This window comes from Sphaeramia orbicularis, chromosome 5 (genome assembly GCF_902148855.1).
Source record: "Sphaeramia orbicularis chromosome 5, fSphaOr1.1, whole genome shotgun sequence".
Taxonomy (NCBI): domain Eukaryota; kingdom Metazoa; phylum Chordata; class Actinopteri; order Kurtiformes; family Apogonidae; genus Sphaeramia; species Sphaeramia orbicularis.
The window spans coordinates 2,605,753-2,628,426 of NC_043961.1; the positions used below are offsets into that span (position 1 = coordinate 2,605,753).

The 22,674-nt window shown below is 36.5% G+C and overlaps 1 protein-coding gene across 1 annotated transcript in view; it reads left to right on the plus strand.

Moving 5' to 3' along the window:
- LOC115420243 (protein Wnt-4a) overlaps positions 1-22,674 on the plus strand; it is a 76,522-nt gene that overhangs the window by 45,750 nt on the left and 8,098 nt on the right. Inside the window, exons 2-3 of the mRNA XM_030135510.1 lie at positions 17,068-17,149; positions 19,357-19,510. Coding sequence (XP_029991370.1) covers positions 17,068-17,149; positions 19,357-19,510 — 236 coding nt within the window. The remainder of the gene's footprint in view (positions 1-17,067; positions 17,150-19,356; positions 19,511-22,674) is intronic.

Genomic DNA, 22,674 nt, shown 5'->3' on the forward strand with positions numbered 1-22,674 from the left:
AATGTTAAACTGAGACAGAATATTGGTAAAATTACACTTAATTATCTGAAGAAATGTCAGTTTGTTCATGTTATTCCCATTGTTTTAAAGGATGGTTGGTAGAGGTAAACATTTTCATCACATAATTTTATCTTTTTTTGCTCTAAAACATAGAGGAAAGTTTGGAGTTCACATTATTGATAAATTATGATGTTATTATTTCACTTCAGATCAAATTTGGCTTAATGTGGCCCCTGAACTAAAATGAGTTTAACACCCCTGCTGTAAACCATAAAGACCCAGTGCTAATTTTGTGCCAGTTCCCAAATTATTTTTTCTCTATATTTAACCTTTCTTAAGTGATTTATCACCATTCTGTTGGGTTTCTGTAAATTGGCTTAGAGTCTGGTTTTTGACCAACTCTATATATAAAGTGTCATGAGATAACTTTTTTGTTGTGATCTGGCGCTAGATAAATAAAACTCATGTTTGAACATTAAAGTTTGCACTAAAATACACTTTTGATGTAGTTTTATTAACATTAGGGTCTAAACTTTGAGCAAAAGTTGAAAAAAACATCCATTGTCTTGATTTATTATATTTTTATAGTAGATGAATATTAATAGAATTTTTTCGGCCTGCGGGCGGGCTGATAGGGTTGAAGGGGTTTTTAAACAGTGCTGTGTGCCATTCTTCATGTATGTATTGGTGGAACAGAAGCAGGATGGATCAGCACCATACTCCAGATTGAACCTGTACAAATAAAACATGTGATATGGAGGAGAGAATCTGGGAAGAAAAACTGGGGAATCTAAAAGAAGAGAAGATTTGTTTTTCAGGCAAATTCAGTTCAAATAGAACTTGTCCATTTGTGACATGAAAATATAGCATTAATTGTGCTGAAATGGTTCATTTTGGAGCTGAAAACATAGTTCATATGAGCATCAACATGTTGAACAGAACTGAAATCCTGTCCATTTGAACAACTGTCATTTACCAACACAAAGTTCCTTTGGATTCACTGAGACTGATTTAATATGAACACAGACAGAAATAAGACCTGTAAGCACATTTTAGCTGAAATATATACAACATAAAAGCCTCTATACAGACGGTATGGGATATTTACAGGTACATTTAGGCGGAGTATTGCTTTGTCCAATAGAGCTGATGAACCTGTTTAACCTTTTGTTGATCTGAGTAACTGTGTAGTCTGAAGAGGAACAGAACTGATGTCTGTAGACCGTTTATTTTGTCTAAGCGTAACAGAGAAACCCAAAGACGTTTGATAGAATACAGAGAAAAGCTGCTCTTCGGCGTTCTGCACCTGGAAACCGACTCACTGATTATCAGCGTCCGTCTTCATCTTCGTCTGCACCGAACGTAAAGTGTCGGATTTTCGCGTTGTGTTCAAAGTTCTGGGACACATTTCCTTTTCGTAGATAACAACCTGCGTCATGAGCGTCTCCTCTGTTTAGAATTATCTCTTATTTTCAGCTCCTGTGAGGCCGTGGGGGGGCTCTGGGTGGGAGGTACGGAGCATTCCACCTGGCCTGTGTGTTTTTGTTGCATTACACATGGCAGCCTTCACAACACCACTGGCTCCAGCGGGCTTAGACCCCTGGGATTGAAGCACGCAAACCACCAGAGGCCGGAACGCAAGGGAGGAAAGAGGAGGAATGAGGACGAGATGGGACTGTGTGTGTGTGTGTGTGTGTGTGTGTTGGTCTGCCCTTCCACGGGTTCCCCCCTCTGTCTCCTTGTCGAGGTATTTTGTTAACCTCATCTCTGGGAAGTGAATGGAAACACCAGCGAAATGAGCAGATAAAGCGAGGCGGAATGCTCACACACACTGGCCCAAGGCCTGTGGAGCACATTTCCCATGCATGCACACATATTCGCCTGAAAATCACCTGAATAACAGCTTATCCAGTGTTTATTAAATGTTTCCAGGGTCAGTGTCAGGGTAGTGGGATGCCGTCCAGCAGTGTGGGTGTGTGTTGTCGTCTTGTGGTTTTTCAAAGCGTTGTTTTTATCATTAGTCGCTTTTCCGTCGGACATCTGCGCAAAACTTTACCAGTATTTACTAAATGTTGAAAAAACTGAAGTGCGTAATGTCGTTTTTTTTATATTAAATCACAAATACGTCATATGACTTGTTATGTTGCTATTGATGCAGTTGATGAAAGGTTGACGAAAACTAGAATTGTAAAAAAAAATTCGTTAACTGAAATAAATAAAAACTATAATTAAAAGAAAAAAAACGATAACTAACTGAAACTGTATTGTGTGCTTACAAAACTAACTAAAACGGATAAAAATTATGGATAAAATTCCCTTCGTTTTCGTCTTTGTTAATGTCTGATTGATAAGAAATCGATTTATTTCGCTCTAGCAATTTTAGCTGTTGGCACCATATGATATTGAAGTGTCCATCACTTGTGTTCACTTGTGGTTTCCAGTCGTCTTCTGGTCCCCACTCTACCTGGAAACATGGAGACTAAAGCAGCAGAGTCCTGTCTGGGATTGATTTGAATAGGAGCACAGAGAAGAAGAGAAAAGAGACGACTAAACTGCAACTAAACTAAAACTAAGCATTTAGAAAATAACGAAGACTAATAAAAACTATCAAACCTGCTCTAAAAATGAATTAAAACTAAACTATAATGAAAAATCCAAAACTATTTTAACCTTGGATGCTATTTGGAGCCAGAGTCGTTAGGTCTGCCCACCAGGGCTGTAATTGGTCCTTTCAGCTGTCAATCTCCCAGTGGTAACACATTAAATAACTCACTGAAAACAACATAGAAGTTCTTAGTCACAGTTCCATCGGACATCTGCACAAAACTTTACCGATATTTACTAAATGTCAAAAAAACTGAAGTGCGTAATGTCGTTTTTTCCATTAAATCCCAAATGCGTCATATGAGTTGTTATGTTGCTATTGATGCTATTTGGAGTCATTAGGTCTGCCCACCAAGGTTATTATCATTAACGAAAACTAACGAAATGACGAAAACTAGAATTGTAAAAACATTTTCATTAACTGAAATAAATAAAAACTATAATTAAAAGAAAAAAACAATAATTAATTGAAACTGTATTGTGTGTTTACAAAACTAACTAAAACAGATAAAAAATTATGGATAAAATTCCCTTCATTTTCGTCTTCGTTAACGTCAGATTGATATAAAATCGATTTATTTCGCTCTAGCAATTTTAGCTGTTGGCACCATATGATATTTAAGGGTCCGTCACTTGTGTTCACTTGTGGTTTCCAGTCGTCTTCTGGTCCCCACTCTACCTGGAAACATGGAGACTAAAGCAGCAGAGTCCTGTCTGGGATTTATTAGAATACGACGACAGAGAAGAAGAGAAAAGAGACGAGTAAAAAGTTAGCGACTATTGTTGATGGTCTCCCAGCTGGACGCCTCCACTCAAATGCAGCGCCCTGCCCAAGGCCACGGCCAACTACAAAGGAGGATCAAACACCACACATGGCTTTGATGAAAGACCCACAACTGCACAATCGCACAAATCAGAGCGGGGTCAGAGCAGAGTCCTGGACGGTCTGGTCGGTCCAGGTTTCCCCTGCGACTGACGTGGAACTTTGTTGAATTAACAGATTGTAGAAAATGACTTTTAAATCACCAGGTTTTGTTCTTTCCACTCACATCTTTAGAAGTTTAGTCGACATACACATTTTTAGTTTCCCTCGTGGTCAAATGATTTCACAGCTCATCTTTGGCCTGAATGTCTTTTCTTAGACGAAGATGAAGATGGACAGAGGGGCGGATACTGAAACTGAAGCCATACATACAGTTTAACCTCCTGAGACCAGGAAAGTAAAAGTTTTGGGTTTCTTCATTAAATAATTGTCTTGATTTGAAACAGCATGATGCAACAGTTTTTTGTTTTGTTTTTTCAGATTTATTTTATTTATTTATTTATTTTTTTATATAATTTTTTGTATTTATTTAATATTTTATAGAAGGTCCTTTGCAGTGGACAGTGTTTTTTTAATGACTTTTGTCCCCTACAGAGGACAAAACTGCATTACTGGGTCTCAAGAGGATATATTCTGATGGCAGTCAGACTTAAACATAGCTGTTCAATATTCTCCTAAGATGCATTCATGTATTTTTGTCCTCTGTAGGCGACAAGAGTTTCACAGCTTTACTAAAAGAATACTGTCCACTGCAAAGGACATTCCATACAAAAGAAATTTAAATTGTATCTGAGCAGACTGCTGAATCATGTTGCTTCCAATCCAGGCAATTATTTAAGGTAAAAAAAAAAAAAAAGCCAAAAACCTTTAGTTTACCGAGTGTCAGGAGGATAAATCTTTTCTAATGTTATGTTGAGGTTAGGCATGTAACGATGTGAAAATGTCTTATCACGGTTCTTGTGACCAAAATTATCATGATTATCATTATTATCGCAGTATTATTGAAATTGTGCTCAAAATGTTCAAAAAGTACTAATATACTGAAATAATTTAACCAAGTTGTATTAAAAAAAACAAAAACAAAAAACAAACAAATAAAATAATCATCCCAATGTCCCTTCTGTGTCAGAAACATTCCAATATTAACCCTTAGTGGTCTGAGTCTATTTTGTCCGTTTTTCAGGCCTTTTGATTTGGCCTTTATATACTATAGAAACAAATGTTACTATACCCATGTTTGGGATCTGTTTTTTCAGCACAACTTCATCTATATCATCTGTCTGTTATTTTTTCACTTTAACCTACTATAAAAACATAAAAGGACAGAAAACACACAAAAACATCTAAAATCCAATTTGAAAAATGTATATAATTTATTGCATAAATAACACACAGATGCTTAATGAACCTTTTCACAGACTTTAAAAGTGAATATTGGTTCCAAATATCAGGTATAGAAAATTAAAATTGTAATAAATTAAAACTATACTCTAATATTTGACATAAAAGCAGATCTTTCCATAGGGTTTCTCCCCTAAAAGTGCGGTAATCAAACACAGTTATCATGAGAATTAGAATTTAAACGGCAATACTAACCGTCTGCAATTTTACCGCCGTTTATCATTATACCGGTAATCATTACATCCCTAGTTGAGGTCAAGATACGATTTTTCTGAAAAGCTTGTTTTTGTGTCCGTGTGAAATCAAATTGAATGTTAAAGCCTTTTTATCAGATAGGTCTGGTGGTCCGACTCCAACTAAAAAAACCCAAATGTAAACGTCCCTCAGTGTGGACGTCGTGGTTAGTGTTTCCACCTGTAGAAGTCCTTCTGTGTTGAGTTGACCTGTTCTCCACATGCTGCACAGGTTTCCTCCAGACGCTCCTGTTTCCACTGCCATTAAAAACAGTTAGGTTAATTCTCCTGCTGACCACAGGACTGATGAAGATCTGGAGTTGGTCCCTGAACCCCTTCAGTGGCAGCTCATTGCTCCTTATGTGTGCTACGTGCTAATGCTAATCATTAATGCCAGTGCTACGTACTGTGTGTGGGGGGGCGCCCTGTTATCAGAAGTCAGAAAATCCACAGGCCTGTTAGGGTTAGGGTTAGGATTAGATTTATCAACGAAATCCAAACTAATTACACTGGGTTACAAAAAAATGGTTTTTGGAAGTTGTCTCGGTTTTTTCAGCTGAATTCGGACCATTTTGCACCGCTAAATCCAAAAATGACATCTGTTTTTCTCAATCAGGTCAGGGTTTTTTGCTAATTTGATTTTGAAAAATTTGACCTTCTCATAAAATTGATGACATTTTTGTGACTTTATCAGTTGATTTTTTATATAGTTCTCACCCAAAATAGGTTTTAAGAGAAAAAAAAATCATTTCATCACTTGATTCCTGTTAGGTCCAATGGTGTATTCAGCGCAGATGTAGCAGAATACGTCAGGCTTATTTTTGCAAGATCTTCTAGTCGAAGCCATTTCATTCACCTGTAATATTAAAAAAACATTAATCATAAATTGGCAAAAGTAAAATCTTCAGGACTCGTTTATTGCAAGAAATATGAAAGAATTTTGTATCATATGATGTGAAAATGCCCATAAATGTAAGCAAAAATGTTCAAAAGCCAATATGTAGCATAGTTCAGAAAGTTGACCTGATTGAGCAAAATGAATGTGACTTTTGGATTCAGCACCAAAATTATCCTAAATCAGCTCAAAAAACTGAAACAATAAATGTGTTGTTGACCAGTGTTATAGACGTTGGCAATTTGTTGTAAAACTATTGAACTATTCGACTGTAAAAATACATAAATGTAAAGATGACGCACCTGAAGATGTTTCTGGAACTTCAACATCCCCAGACTTGAAGTGGTTTTAACCTCTTGTTACCTTTTACCTCCATCTCAAAGAATGAAGTGAAATATTCCATAGTAAAGGTCATTTTGATGACAAACAAATGGCGGCCTCTGGAAATGATATTTTCACTTCATTCTACAATTACCGTTCCTCATTGGTCACTTTTACTCAGTCTCAGAGACCTCCCAGTTTTTGAGTGTGGCAGTGTCAAAAAACATGAAATAAAACATTACTTCTCATATGAATAGTTAGCTGGTCTGTGTTGGCGAATGCTATCTTAACACTGAACCTTGGTGAATTTCTCATTTATTGGCTTAAGATTTAGTAAAAGTGTTATAATTTTGCTTCAACAATGGTCTCAAAGACGTTTTTAACTTAAACTTTGATAGAACGAGCTGTAATAGATGACATTTTATCATGTTTTCGAAGTTAATGTTTTAGCTGCACTGTAAAAAAAAAACAAAAAAACAAAACAAAACTGTAAAAAAACAGTATTAGTCCAGCAGCAGGGGTTCCGAAAAAATACTGTTAAATAACAGAAAATAACCATCTCATAGAAATACGGTAATTTTCCATAATTTAAATACAGTTTTTTGCCCTAACTTTATATGAGATTTTTTTTTTGGGGGACTTTTTAATGTTTAATAAAGAATATTTTCATGTATTATAACAATCCAATTACCTATAAATACATATATAAATAATTTTCAGTGAGACTCAGTTGTCCAATTCACTGATAAAAACTGTATTTGGACAGTTTATCAGTGCTTATACATGTTCTACATTCACAAAAATACATTTATTCAACATTTTTGTTGTGAAACCTCCTGTAATTACACAAGATATTTGTCAATTAACAAACAAGTCTGGTTCAACTGACAGAACAAATACTTCTGTTACAGTTAATTGTCAGTAATTTTATCTCATTTTATTATGATTATTATTATTATTTTTTTTACAGTATTAAACTTTAAATTAACAGTTTAGTCTCATAAATAGAAAATAAATATTTGTGAAATTATGATACATTTGCAAATGTATTTTAACTGTATTTTTCTGTAAAAAAAAAAAAAAAGAATTTTTTTTTTTTTAAAAGATGGAAATTTTTTGGTTATTCACAGTTACAGTTTTTTCATGTTATTTTACATTTGGCATGTAAAATCACAGTCTGTTTTTGTCATTTCATTGATATTTTCCTGTATCTTAAAAATACAAGAAAAATCTGTAAAATAAACAGTGAAAATTCTGTTCAATTACAGATTTTTTTTTTTTTTACAGTGTAGTTGCTTATTTACACTTTAACAGAAACATAAATGCTAGTTTATAGTGTCTTTTCTTATCTTTATAATGAACTCTACTCCTGTTAACAATATCTCAGCCACTATATTAATGACCTTGTGTGCTGCTAACTTTGTGTGCATGCTGCATGAAGCCTGACATTTTGCAGAACTTAGACAAACTTTAGTGTTTATCTTTTTTGTAACAAGCAAAAACTTGGTCTGGGAAGACGCTAAATGCTAAATCTTGGTGGGGAACTTAGCATCAAATTTTGCTTTAGAAGCAGTGGTTAGGCTGCTAAATGAAATGTCAGAGGTTGTAGAATAAAAAAAAAAGACACTGATGGTGTAATAAAGAGGCCGTGGAGGTGATTAAAGAAAACCCAGCAGCTCTATGACACAGTGAAGTCATCCCAGAGGCTGGATGGAAGTGGACGTGGCTGAAATGAATGGAGTGGCAGAGCGAAGGGTTATCGTAGCGACGAGTGCTAAATACTGACAGTGTCTGAAAGGGAAGTGAAAAAGAAGGGCATTATCTGAAATGTTGAGAGGAGGAGATGAGAGGGTGAGTGGAGAGGAGGAGCTGTTTGACCCGAAGACTCCTGGGAGGATCGTTTACTAATTATACCATCATCGCAAACTGTATAATGTTCACTAAAGCTATTATTACCGCACTGCTTTTGCTGTCATTACTGTTGTCATTAAGGCAATGCAAGGTCTCATTCAATTCAACTTTATTTATCGAGCACATTTCATGCACAAGGCAGACTCACAACAGGTATGTAACATAAAAACATAAAAAAGAAAAGAAAAAAAAGGACACACAGGGCTTTATTTATTTGATTTATTTATTTATTTGCACATAATAAAACAGCAAAAGAACAGGAACAACATTCAAACAAGTGATAATATTGTGCAGGAAAGGTTAGACGCCAAAAAAGGCTGATATGAAGACCTCCCCAGAAATGAACAATACGCAAGAAAAAAGAAATAAAGAATTAAGAAGACAATCTAACTGAATTAATAAACTAAAGTAAAAACAATAAAAATGTAAATCCCATTACAAATCATCAAATACAAATCAAATGATATATGGCTGTGCATTTTTTCATGAATTAAAGTCCTTTTCAGATGCTTTTTAAACAATGATAACATAGATGTTGATTGAAGTTCCAAAGAGTTACAGTTAGTCGGATAGTTTATACTTTTTTCTGCTCCTTTTGCAAAATTCGGACTCGCATGTACTTGAAGATAGATTCTGTTGATTTGAATGTTATTTTGTTTTTGTCTTATTTTGCTTTGTTTTGTTTTATTTTTTCTTTGCATGTTCGAAATGATTTTTTTTTTTTTCTTTTTTTTGTTCAGTTTGTTTCAAATACGCAACAAGACAAAGTAATCTTACTTAGTCCTTAGAAATAAAACAGGTATTAAAAAGTCATGGAAGAGAACAAAAAAACAAAAACAAAACTTATACATATACATGACTTCATTTGCATATTCGAAAAGGAGTCGAGGTTCGAATAGTTTTGGATTTTTCATTATAGTTTAGTTTGATTTACTTTGGACTTTTTTTCTCTAATTCAGTTCGTTTTAATTAGTTTTTAGAGCGGGTTTGCTAGTTTTTATTAGTTTTTGGGTTTTTTCTAAATGCTTACTTTTAGTTTAGTTTTAGTTTAGTTTTAGTTTTGTCGTATCTTTTCTCTTCTTCTCCGTCATATTCACATAAATTCCAAACAGGACTCTGCTGCTTTAGTCTCAGGTTAACTGGACTTCACTTTAGACTAAACAGCTGATGTTCCGCTGACTACTGTTACAGCATGGAACCGACTAAACAGTGAATATTTGTGCCATATTCAGACCATTGGTTTGTTCGACAGTCGGATCCACTGCGACTGTTGTGCTCCTTTAGTTTCTTTTAATCCTGCATCAGTTTCTTCTTCTTTCCTCGTATTTCTTTAGGTTGTGTCTTATATTTGGCTCCGACAGTTTTTACTCGCTCGTTTCGTGTCGGCGATTCAAAGTCCGTCTGAATTTCCTCGTCGTCCGTCCACTTGTTGTAGCTTCTCTTTTGGTCCATTTTCCGAATTATCAAAATCCAAAGCTTGTGGAAATTAAATGAGTTAAATATTGGTGGTGAACAGAATGCGGAAACGCTGCCAGTCTAGTCCACCACTCAGCCTTCTCCAGCACACAGCCCCGCCCCCTAAAGTTCCTGGTAATCTGAACAGTACTACCTCTGTACCAGGAACTTCTTCAGGGTAAATTCGGGGCCGGGGGAGGGTCAGTTACCAGGGTAATTTTCGGTGGAAACGCACCAGGAACTTTGAAAGTTCAGGGTAATACAGAAAGTTCCTGCAAAAGTTCCTGCGGTGGGAAAGGGCCTCATATTTCCAGGTAGAGTGGGAACCAGAAGACGACTCTAAACCATGTGACGGACCGTGAAGTGTCGTCCGGTGTCACCAGCTAAAATGGCTTGAGTGAAATAAACTGATTTCGTATCAATCTGACATTGACAAAAAAACAAAAACGAAGGGAATTTTATCCATAATCTTTATCCGTTTTAGTTAGTTTTATAAGCACACAGTACAGTTTCAGTTAGTTATGTTTTTTTTCTTTTAATTATAGTTTTTATTTATTTCAGTTAACAAAAATGTTTTTTTCAATTCTAGTTTTCGTACTTTCATTAGTTTTCAATAACGATAATTACCTTGAAAGGAGTGGGAGGAAGTAAAACTTATTTAACCCCACACCTTCTTCACACAACAGTTTATCCTTTAGCTTCCTATCAGCATAATGTATGAATAGTCCCTTAGATCACAGGTGTCAAACATGCGGCCCGGGGGCCAAATCCGGCCCACCAAAGGGTCCAGTCCGGCCCTTGGGATGAATTTGTGAGATGCAAAAATTACACTAAGATATTAAAAATCCTTTTATTTCAGGTTCCAAATTCAGAACAATTCAATCTCCAGTGGGCAGGACCAGTGAAATACTATTATAATAACATATAAATAATGACAACTCCAAATTTTTCTCTTTGTGAATGTAAATATTTTCATGTATTTACACTAAGAGTATAATTTCGCAAAAAATGTGAATAACCTAAACAAATATGAACATGAAACCTGAAAGAGAAGTACAATTTTAACAAGATTCTGCCTGTTATTAAATGTTTTGTGTATTTGTAGGTCCACTGTGATCTGTAAGTTAAAATGTACATGTGCAAATGATAAACTGAGGCAGAGTATTGTTAAAATTACACTTACTTTTTCAATTTTGGAGTTGACATTATCTATATATTTTTATGTTATTATTTTACTGGTCCAGCCCACTTCAGATCAAATTTAGCTGAATGTGGAACTGAACTAAAATGAGTTTGACACCCCTGCCTTAGATAATAAATAAATAAATAAATACATACATACATAAAAAGATATGAAAACAAACAACAGTCAAATAAACAGTAGAAGAAGGGATTGGATTAATGTCCCGGGCATCCCTCGTCCTTAGACCCTCCTTCTTGGCAAAGAAAACTCAGAAAACCCAGAAAGCCAACTCTTTACAGACTGGAAGTACATCTGCAGATGGACGTCCATCAGTCCTGGTGCATGTTACAGGTCACATGACACTGAACAAGTACTGGATATGTTCAATCAGGGCTGTCAAACTCATTTTAGTACAGCGGCCACATACAGCCGAATATGATACAAAATGGGACGGACCAGTAAAACCATTTAAATAATAGGATAAGAACTTATAAATAACGTCAACTCCATAGTTTTCTGTATGTTTTAGAGTGAAAAAAGTTAAATTCCATAATGAAAATGTTTACATCTACGAACTGTACTGAAGAAATATGAACAACCTGATAATTCTGAAGAAAAATAAGTGCAATTTTAACAATGTTACGCCTCAGTTTATCATTTATACATGTGTATCACACAAATACACAAAACATTTAATAACAGGCAGAATATTGGTATAATTCCACAGACTTTTCTTAACACATTTCAGGTTGATCATATTTTATTTAAAAGTCTTGTCTGTAAATGTAAACATACGCTGAACAAAAATATAAATGCAACACTTTTGTTTTTGTTCCCATTTTTCATGGGCTGAACTCAACAATCTAAAACTTTTTTCTCTGTTCACAAAAGGCCTCTTTCTGTCAAATATTGTTCCTAAATGTGTCTAAATCTGTGTTGGTGAACACTTCTCCTTTCTCTTTTGCTGAGATAATCCCTCCTCTTCACAGCTGTGGCAGATCCAGATGCTGATTGGACAGCAGGATTATTGCACAGGTGGGCCTTAGGCTGGCCACAATAAAAGGAAGGCCACTCTAAAATGTGCACTTTTACTGTAGTGGCTGGTCCAGGGGGGGTCAGATAAAACCAGTCAGTATTTGGTGTGACCACCATTTTCCTCACACAGTCTTCTTCATGAATTCTCTGGAACACCTTTGCAGATGGCTGATGGTCCAGAAATGAACATTCAGTTCACAGACAGAAGCTCTGCTGGACATTCCTGAAGTCACATGACCAGTGCATATTCCCTCCAAACTGGTGATTTCTGTGGCATTGTGCTGTGTGAGAAAAGTGCACATTTTAGAGTGGCCTTCCTTTTAGTGTGGCCAGCCTAAGGCCCACCTGTGCAATAATCCTGCTGTCCAATCAGCATCTGGATCTGCCACAGCTGTGAGGAGGAGGACAAATGTTCACAAACACACATTTAGACAGATTTGTGAACAATATTTGACAGAAATAAACCTTGTGTGTACACAGAAAAAGTTTTAGATCTGTGAGTTCAGCTCATGAACAAAAACAAAAGTGTTGCATTTATATTTTTGTTCCGTGTATTTGTGTAATTTTACTTTTTTTTAACACAAAAACAAAATGGAAAAATTGCAGTTTTCATTATTTATAGGTTATTATGATAGTATTTTACCGGTCTGATGCACTTTGGATTGAATTGACCAAAATTTATTTTATCCTTGATTGTTAATATCTTCAGTATAATTTTTGCATTTCACACATTCACCCCAGGGGCCAGACTGGACACTTTAGCGGGCCGGTTTTGGCCCCGGGCCGCATGTTTGACACCTGGTTGAGCCGCATTATGTAATAAATTCCCATTATGTAATAAAAGTTCAAAATGTAACAAGAATGTCACGTCATCTTGTAATAAAGCTGCATTATGTAATAAACTGACGCATTTTGTAATGAACTACCTCAATACATTATGTAGTAAATTTTTTTGCATTATGTAGTAAGTTAGTACAATTTGAGAAGTTTATTACAAAATGCATTTGACACATTTTTATTTTCAGGAAAATGTAATGTGCTAAATTCATCTGTAAACTGTGGTTAAAGTTCTGATTCCATTACCTGTAGCTCCTGTGACTAATTTCTTCTAAATTGCTCTGAAATTATATTAATTTGGATTGTTATTACATAATGAACCATGTTATTACATTTTTTTTTAAATAAAAATGTGTCAAGTGCATTTTGTAATAAATTTCTCAAATTGTAATAACTTCTTAAAATAATGTGAAAAAATTTACTACATAATGCGTTGACGTAGTTTATTACAAAATGCGTCAGTTTATTACATAATGCGGCTTTAGCACAAGATGACGTGACATTCTTATTACATTTTGAACTTTTATTTCATAATGGGAATTTATTACATAATGCGGCTCAACACACCTGTGTGTTAAATAATCAGGCCTTTTTACACCTGTTGACATGACTCTGTGTTGTCGGTAATCTGCCAGCTGAATTTTGTTTCATGCACCCCGGAGCGCTGCCAGAGTGGGGCGAACAGGGCTTTACAGAGGTATGTGTCGTCTTGGGAACTCATAACCCCAGACTCATAAAACAAGCCCGAGGAACCTTAAAGAGAAACATGTCCACTTATAGAGAACAGCCTCAGAGCTAATTCTGCTGGAATGTCCTTTTACTGAGGCTCGTTTTGGTTTTCAGACCGTCCACTGCTGGTCCACGTGTTCCAGGAATAGTTCTACTTGAGTTCATTGTTGGAAAATATACACCGGTGGATTGGTTCGAGTTATTTTTAGGGCTGGGCAAGTTAATGCATTATTACCACGTTAATGCATTCATTAAATAACGCCGACAATTTTTTTTTTTTTTTATCTCCCGTTAATGCGGTTTTATTCTAACTCCTATTCTTCTGCTTGTGTGCGTGTAGCGATTAGCTGCAGATAGACAACAGGTTTACCAAGAAAAGACGGACGCCCAAAACTTGTGTCCAAATCTGTTCCTTTAGACTCACTGTAAAACTGACACATACAAACTAAATATGTCTGAGTTCTGTTCACTGCCTTAGTACATTTACATGGCATTATGCATTTAAATGAATGGAAAAAAGACTGCTAGCTCGATGCTAACTTGAATGGGAAAATCCATAAACATGCTAACGATTAGCATTTACAGATTTACTTAAAATTTACAACTTCTTTTTATCCAGTAACAAAGGTTCACATCAGAGATATTTGATACTATTCATTCTGACAACAACTGAACAGAAAATACTCACAGGCAAACGTTTTTGGGGCCATACAAACAGAGTGAAAGAAACGTGTCTGTTAGTTCCTTCTTATGTCCGAACTGACTATGGGAACACCGCAAGGACAAAACATACGTTAGTGCATCTTATTCCAACCACTAGAGGGCCCCCTTTGTTTACTTTGAACAACTGAACATCAATTAATTGCAATTAAAAAATTTTAATCGCTGCCCAGCACTAGTTATTTTCAGTTCTGTGAGACTCTGCATCGTCTTTATACAATATTTAACGTGTTGAACATTTGCATTTAGCCTCCAGACATGAAGTGAAACGGTTCTGGTGCTTTTGGATGGATGGGTCTGTTGTTGCACAGATTTCAATGTGATATCATGACTTGCTTAACCCTTTATTGGGCAAGTGACTATTTTTGGTAATTTCCTCAAACATTAAATATGGGGCCAACTTCAAGTGTTTTTTTTATAACATTATACTGTGATTCAGACAGATTTTATAGATCATTTTGAAGCTGTAAACAGTGAATATGGGTGTTTTTTGTCAGTTTATGACCTTATAACAGTTGTTTTATTGCATGTGTTTACTTTGTAGCAAGTGCTGCTCAGATGTTTTAAGGCAAGAGGAGGTAGATGATGATGTCTAATACACTAAGGTTGAAATTTTGAATTTCAGACTATTTCAATGAGTGCCCTACAAAGGGTTAAATATAGTCTGCATGCCACTTTAATTGACATTAATTGGCGTGTTATTTGTACGCATTATAAGCTGTCCGAGTGTATGTTCACACCACGTCAAATGGAAAAAATCTAAATCTCACCAAGTGTATTTTTCTCATTTCTAGTCAAAATATCTTATCACACTTAAAATAAGTCAGAATCACCTAAAGAGGAACTTTTCAGTGAGATATAAGAACGGATTTATAGACAATAGATCTGGAAAATTGTATTTCAAGAAATCTTACCAATATAATTTTCACTTGTTCCATTGGCAGATTTTTTTTCTTGAATTCAGAAAAAACAAAACAAAAAAAAGAAATAAGTAAAAAAATGTTTTTTGCATCCAAAAAAACAAAAAAGGTTTGTTTACATTACAAACACGGCATTTCAAGGGTTAAAAAATGTGACAGTTATTGAGTATTTGGTATTTTTATTTACAGCTCAAGTTGATGAAATAGACAAAAGTGCAAAACAATTGAAAACAAACTGTATGAATTTTTTTTCCCCCATTATTCCACAAGTGTGCAAAAAAGGTACACTTGGTGCTTAGTAAGGGCCTTGCTGGACAGGATACCAGAGGGTTAATTATATATTATTATGTTATTAATTGGCTGGTCCGGCCCACGTCAGATCATATTGGGAGGATTCAGCCCCTGAACTAAAATGACTTTGACCCCCCTGGTCTACATGGAGAAACCACAAGACAAACAAGTCCAGTTATCAGAACCCAGAGGCACAAAAGCTCAAATGTTTGAATCCAGCTGCAGTTTTCAGACTCAACATGTAATTGGATGACGTGTGGATGCACATGAAGCAGCGTGGAGCAGACTCAGTGTCAGATTAGAAGGAAGCCTATTTCTGTGCGGAGCAGCTGGCCCTGCAGATAGGACGCTGAAGTGAGCCGAGCTGACCCGTCTGGCCTGGAGGTGCTGCGTTTGATAAGACACTTTCAGTCTTCTCAGCGTCTTCACAAGTAGACTTTTATCCAAAACATTCCCACAACGTCATGGGAAACAGAAGCCCCTGCACCAGGTCTGCTTCGTCTGGAAGGAGTTCAAACCAATCCTTGAAAAACGAAGAGACTTTATGTTGGGATGTCGAACTGCACTGCAAAAAATCTACATGTTAACAAGTGTATTTTTCTCATTTCTAGTCCAAATATCTCATCACACTTCAAATAAAAATAAAAAAATCAGACAGAATCACCTGAAGAGGAACTTTTCAGTGAGATTCAAGAACTGATTTATAGACAACAGATCTGGAAAATCTGATTTCAACAAATCTTACCAAGACAATTTTCACTTGTTCCATTGGCAGATTTTTTTTTTTTTTTTTTTTTTTGCTTAATTCAAGATTTTTTTTTGTTTCATTCAAGTTTTTTTTTTTTTTTTGTTAATTCTAGATTTTTTTTTAACTTAATTCAAGTTGTTTTTTTTTTTGTTTTTTGTTTTTTGCTTTATTCAAGTTTTTTTTTTGCTAAATTCTAAACTTTTTTTGCTTAATTCAAGATCTTTTTTTGCTTTATTCAAGTTTTTTTTTTTTTTTTTTTTTTTGCTTAATTCAAGTTTGTTTGTTTTTTTTTGCTTTATTCAAGTTTTTTTTGTTGCTTAATTCTAGATTTTTTTGCTTAATTCAAGATATTTTTTTTGGCTTATTTCAAGATTTTTTTTTTCCTTTATTCAAGATTTTTTTTGCTTAATTCAAGATTTTTTTGGCTTTATGCAAGATTTTGTTTTGGCTAAATTCTAGATTTTTTTTTGCTGAATTCAAGATTTTTTTTTGCTTAATTCAAGATTTTTTTTTTTTTTTTTTTTTGCTTTATTCAAGTTATTTTTTTTTTTTTTTTTTTTTTTTTTTTTTGCTTAATTCAATTTTGTGGCTTAATTCAAGCAAAAAATCTGCCAATGGAACAAGTGAAAATTATCTTGGTAAGATTTCTTGAAATCAGATTTTCCAGATGTATTGTCTATAAATGAGTTCTTATATCTCACTGAAAAGTTCCTCTTTAGGTGATTCTGTCTGATTTTAAGTGTGATCTTATATTTGGACTGAAATGAGACAAATACACTTGGTAAGATTTAGATTTTTTCAGTGTATTCATGACTTTCACCCAGTGTCACAGACTAGCCTGTCCTTCTCCTGGGTTCTCTTTCCATTTTCTACATTTCCTTTTTTTTAAGATAAAAACTGCCTGAATTGTGTTGTGTCCAACTGTATGTGTAAATGTTTCTGTTGTATGTTCCTCTGTCAGGTACCTCGCCAAACTGTCGTCCGTGGGAAGCATCAGGGATGAGGAGACGTGTGAGAGGTTACGAGGCCTTATCCAGAGACAGGTACCACTACCGCCTAATGCAGGGGTGTCAAACATACGGCCCGAGGTCCAAGACCAGCCCACCAAAGAGTCCAGTCAGGCCTATTGGATGAATTTGCAAGATGCAAAAATTACACTGAAGATACTGCACTGGAAAAAAATCTAAATCGTACCAAGTGTATTTTTCTCATTTCTCGTCCAAATATGTCATCGCACTTAAAATCAGACAGAATCACCTGAAGAGGAACTTTTCAGTGAGATCTAAAAACTGATTTATAGACAATAGATCTGGAAATCTGATTTCAAGAAATCTTACCAAGATAATTTTCACTTGTTCCATTGGCAGATTTTTTTTTTCTTAATTCAAGATTTTGTTGCATAATTCAAGATTTTTTTGCTTAAAGATAATTTTTTTTTTGCTTAATTCAAGATTTTTTGCTTAATTCAAGGAAAAAAAATCTGCCAATGGAACAAGTGAAAATTATCTTGGTAAGATTTCTCTACTCCGAGCTCCTCCCTGGTGAGTGAGCTCCTCCCCCTATCCCTAAGGGTGCGCCCAGCCACCCTGCGGAGGAAACTCATTTCGATCGCTTGTATCCGGGATCTTGTCCTTTTGGTCCTGACCCAAAGCTCATGACCATAGGTGAGGGTAGGAACGTAGATTGACCGGTAAATCCAGAGCTTCTCCTCTCGGCTCAGCTCCTTCTGAACCACAACCGATCGGTACAGCGACCGCATCACTGCAGACGCTGCACCGATCCATCTGTCAGTCTCCTGCTCCATCCTTCCCTCAGTCGTGAACAAGACCCCAAGGTACTTGAACTCCTCCACTTGGGGCAAAGACTCCCCACCGACCCGGAGAGGGCAGACCACCTTTTTCCGGTCGAGAACCATGGCCTCAGATTTGGAGGTGCTGATCCTCATCCCGCTGGCTTCACACTCGGCTGTAAACCGCCCCAGGGCACGCTGAAGGTCCAGGTTCGAGGAGGCCAACAGGACAACGTCATCTGCAAAAAGCAGAGATGAAATCCTGTGGTCCCCAAACCGGACCCCCTCCGGCCCCTGGCTGCGCCTAGAAATTCTGTCCATAAAAATAATGAACAGAACCGGTGACAAGGGGCAGCCCTGCCGGAATCCAACATGCACCTGGAACAGGTCTGACTTACTGCCAGCAATGTGAACCAGACTCCTGCTTCGGTCATACAAGGACCGGACTGCCCTGAGCAGAGGGCCCTGGACCCCATACTCCTGAAGCACCCCCCACAGGATACCACGGGGGACATGGTCGAACGCCTTCTCCAGATCCACAAAACACATGTGGACTGGTTGGGTGAACTCCCATGAACCCTCGAGCACCTGATGGAGAGTATAGAGCTGGTCCAGCATTCCGCAACCGGGACAAAAACCGCATTGTTCCTCCTGGATCCGAGGTTTGACTATCGGTCGGATCCTCCTCTCCAGTACCTGGAATAGACTGTCCCCGGGAGGCTGAGGAGTGTGATCCCCCTGTGGTTGGAGCACATCCTCCGGTCCCCCTTCTTAAAAAGGGGGACCACCACCCCGGTCTGCCAGTCCAGAGGGACTGTCCCTGAATGCCACGTCATGTTACACAGACGGGTCAGCCAAGACAGTCCTGCACATCCACAGACTGAAGGTACTCAGGACTAGAAATAAGAAAAATACACTTGGTAACATTTAGAGTTTTGCACCGTTGGGTGAATTTGAAGGTGCAAAAATTACACTGAAGATACTACACTGGTGGGAGATTATAAGTTAAACTTCACTCCGCTCCTTTTTGAATGTTTGACTTTCTTTTTATTTAAATCCTTTTGTTGTTTGGTTTTAATGTTATATTTGAAATAAATAAATAAACAATAAACAAACAGAGAATATAACTATGCATGCATTTCAACAAAACAGAAAAACCATGAATACCTTACAAAAATATTTATAGGTGCAAAAGGAGCTTCTGTACATGATCCTTTAACTTTTAATGTCCTCACACCGCACAATTTGTAGAAAACCAGAACTACATAATGTCAAAAAAGTCGCTCTCTGCCTAGTTTGAGCCTTTGGATCAGGTCTGCAGTGCCGTGGGTGCTGAACAGGATGTCAGCTAATGTAGAGCGTCCTTTTTCCTCCTGGACAAACCCACTTAAACCACAGCAGTGTTTTTAATCGGGGGTCTTTGTGGCTGATGTCGCTCCTGTCTGTGTGTCTGTGCTTTAGGTTCAGATCTGTAAGCGCAGCGTGGAGGTGATGGACGCTGTACGGCGCGGAGCCCAGCTGGCCATAGACGAGTGTCAGTTCCAGTTCCGCAACCGTCGGTGGAACTGCTCCACTCTGGAGAGCATGCCAGTGTTTGGCAAAGTGGTCACCCAGGGTAAGACTATTCACTTAGCAAGCACTCAGACTTTATATACAGTATAAAACAAAAAGTTAAGGATATTTCTTTTTTTTTTTTTTTTTTTTTGTCTTTTTTTTCAGTCATTTTTGCCATTTGTAAATAAAACTATGTCTGGTCATTTAAAAAAATGTGTTTCAATTCAATTCACACACAGAAAAAGTAAAAAAAAAAGTGCTGTGCAAGAATCCCAACTGAAAAAAATAGCCCAAAAAATAAAAATATCCTTAACTTTTTGTTTGTAGTGTATGATGGAAACTGGGTAAAACATGGGCGTCAAATGGGCTGTGTGTGGTATTTATACTCTAAAGCAGAGCTGTCAAACTCATGTTAGTTCAGTTCCACATTCAGCTAAATCTGATCTGCAGTGGGCTGAACCAGTCAAATAATAACAGAATAATATAGAAATAATGTCAACTCCAAACTTTTCTCTATGTTTTAAAGCGAAAAAAGTAAATTTACGTTATGAAAAGGTTTACATCTACAAACTATCCTTTCAAAACATGTGAATAACATGAAAAAACTGAAAAAAATCAGTGTAATTTTAACAATATTCTGTCTCAGTTTATCATTTACACATGTACATTACAATGTACAGATCACAGTGGATCTACAAAACACAAAACATTTAATAACAGACAGAAAATTGGTACAATTACTCTAAGTTCTCTTAAGACATTTCAGGTTGTTCATATTTGTTCAGGTTTTTCACATTTCTTGTAAAAGGCTAGTCTGTAAATTTTAACATTTTTGTTTAATTTTACTTTTTTTACACAAAAGCAAAGAGAAAAATTTGTGGTTTTCATTATTTATAGATAAATTTTGGTGGTGATCGGGGGGGGGGGGGCACACTGATCTGCCTTGGCGGAGGCCTGTGCTTTCCGAGTGCTTTTCTTGTTTGTCTTTGTTTTTATGATGGTTGTGTTTTGTTGCTCTTTGCCCATTTTGCACCCTGTGTTATCACTGGTTTTACTTATTTATTCCCTTGTTTTATGTTTCGTGTACGGCACTTTGGCAAACTGTAAAGTTCTTAAAGTGCTTTATAAATAAAGTTGGTATGGTATGGTATGGTATGGTATGGTATGGTATGGTATGGTACACTCTCAAAAACAGAGGTACCAGCTTGTACTTAAAAGGGTACAAATGCTTGTCTCTGGGGGTGTACTTTTTTGAGAGCCATTTCTGTCCCCTTTTGAAATGGAAAATCCAAAACTATAAAAACACACATATTAAAGTAAGAGTTGCAGTGCAAAGTTTTGAAAGAGAATATAACATTTAAAAAGTCCAAAGCCTTTTAGTCAAAGGCAGCAGTGAACAGGAGAGTCTGGAACCTGGACTGAACAGAACTCAGACTCTCAGATATCAGACCTGATATTTTCTGGTAGTTTGTTCCAGATATACGGAGCATAGAAACTGAACGCTTGAAGAAAAAAACTTGATGATATCATTATACAAATGTGTGTAAACAATGAGCTTCATATTTTATTCAGTGAATGACAGTTTGTGGGTACACAGTCGTTGGCTGTTTTGGTCCTAAGTGTGTTCTGGTCTAAAACGTACCTCTGCGGTTCAACTCTGTCGAAGGCCTTTTCAGCATCCAATGAGACCGCGGCCAGAGGAGCCTGACTGTCCTGAACTGCCCACATGATATCAGTCAACCTCCTAATGTTACTGTATAAAACCAACCTGATCTGCATGGATGAGAGAGGTTATTACTCGGTCTAATCGATTAGCCAGGATTTTAGATAACATTTTGCTGTCATATGAAGTCAAACTTATCGGTCGGTAGCTTTTACCATCAGATGCATCTTTATCTTTTTTTAAAATGAGTGTGATACTGGCCTCAGACAGAGAAGGTGGGAGCGCTCCCTTTTGGAAGGATTCGTTATAGGTACAGGGTGACACAAAAAAACGGGAACTTTTTAACAATCCAATAAAACCAAGAGTGATGGAAGAAAAATATTTTATTCATAGTAATTGAAACCTTAAAACATGCCATTTAAGAAACAATGATGGAATTTTCATTTTTTAAAAATTCCTTCCTGTACGAATGCATTCTTGAAATGTGCTGTTGAGATTCCTCATTGACCGCTGCAACATCTCAGCTGGGATACTGTGAATTTCATCCTGAATTCTCTGTTTTAACTCATCCACAGTTCTTGGTCGAGTCGTGTACACTTTACTCTTGAGATAGCCCCACAAGAAAAAATCACAAACGGACAAATCTGGCGATCTAGGGGGCCAGGAGTACGAGCACTTCTTGGTCGTCCTGTTGGTTTCTTCTTTAGGGCGGATCCAGTCTCTTCAAAGTTATTAATCCAACATTTGATCGCGTGTTTTGATGGAACAGCACCATGACGTCTTAAGTTGTAAAAACGTCGGAACTCCCTCTGCGCAGCTGTCAAACTATCACCGTTTTTATAAAACATTTTTATGGCTAACGCACACTGTTGCCCGTTCCACTGATCCATGGTTACTATCATGGGGGTGTGTTTACTTGCTCAAGGGCACTGTCTCGCAGTGCTGCCACTTGCTCATGTCTGCCAATCAAGGTTATTATCGTTAATGAAAACTAACAAAATGACGAAAACTAGAATTGTAAAAACATTTTCGTTAACTGAAATAAATAAAAACTATAATTAAAAGAAAAAAATGATAACTAACTGAAACTGTATTGTGTGTTTACCAAACTAACTAAAACAGATAAAAATTATGGATAAAATTCCCTTCGTTTTTGTCTTTGCCAATGTCGGATTGATACAAAATCGATTTATTTCGCTCTAGTAATTTTCTCTGCTGGCACCATATGATATTTAAGTGTCCGTCACTTGTGTTCACTTGTGGTTTCCAGTCGTCTTCTGGTCCCCACTCTACCTGGAAACATGGAGACTAAAGTCGGGAGAAAGCAGCAGAGTCCTGTCTGGGATTTATTTGAATACGACAAAGAAGAAGAGAAAAGATATAAAAAAAACTAAAACTAAACTAAAACTAAGCATTTAGAAAATAACGAAAACCAATAAAAACTATTAAACCTGCTCTAAAAACGAATTAAAACTAACTGAATTAGAGAGAAAAAAAGGCAGAACTAAATAAAACTAAACTAGAATGAAAAATCCAAAACTATTATAACCTTGCTGCCAATA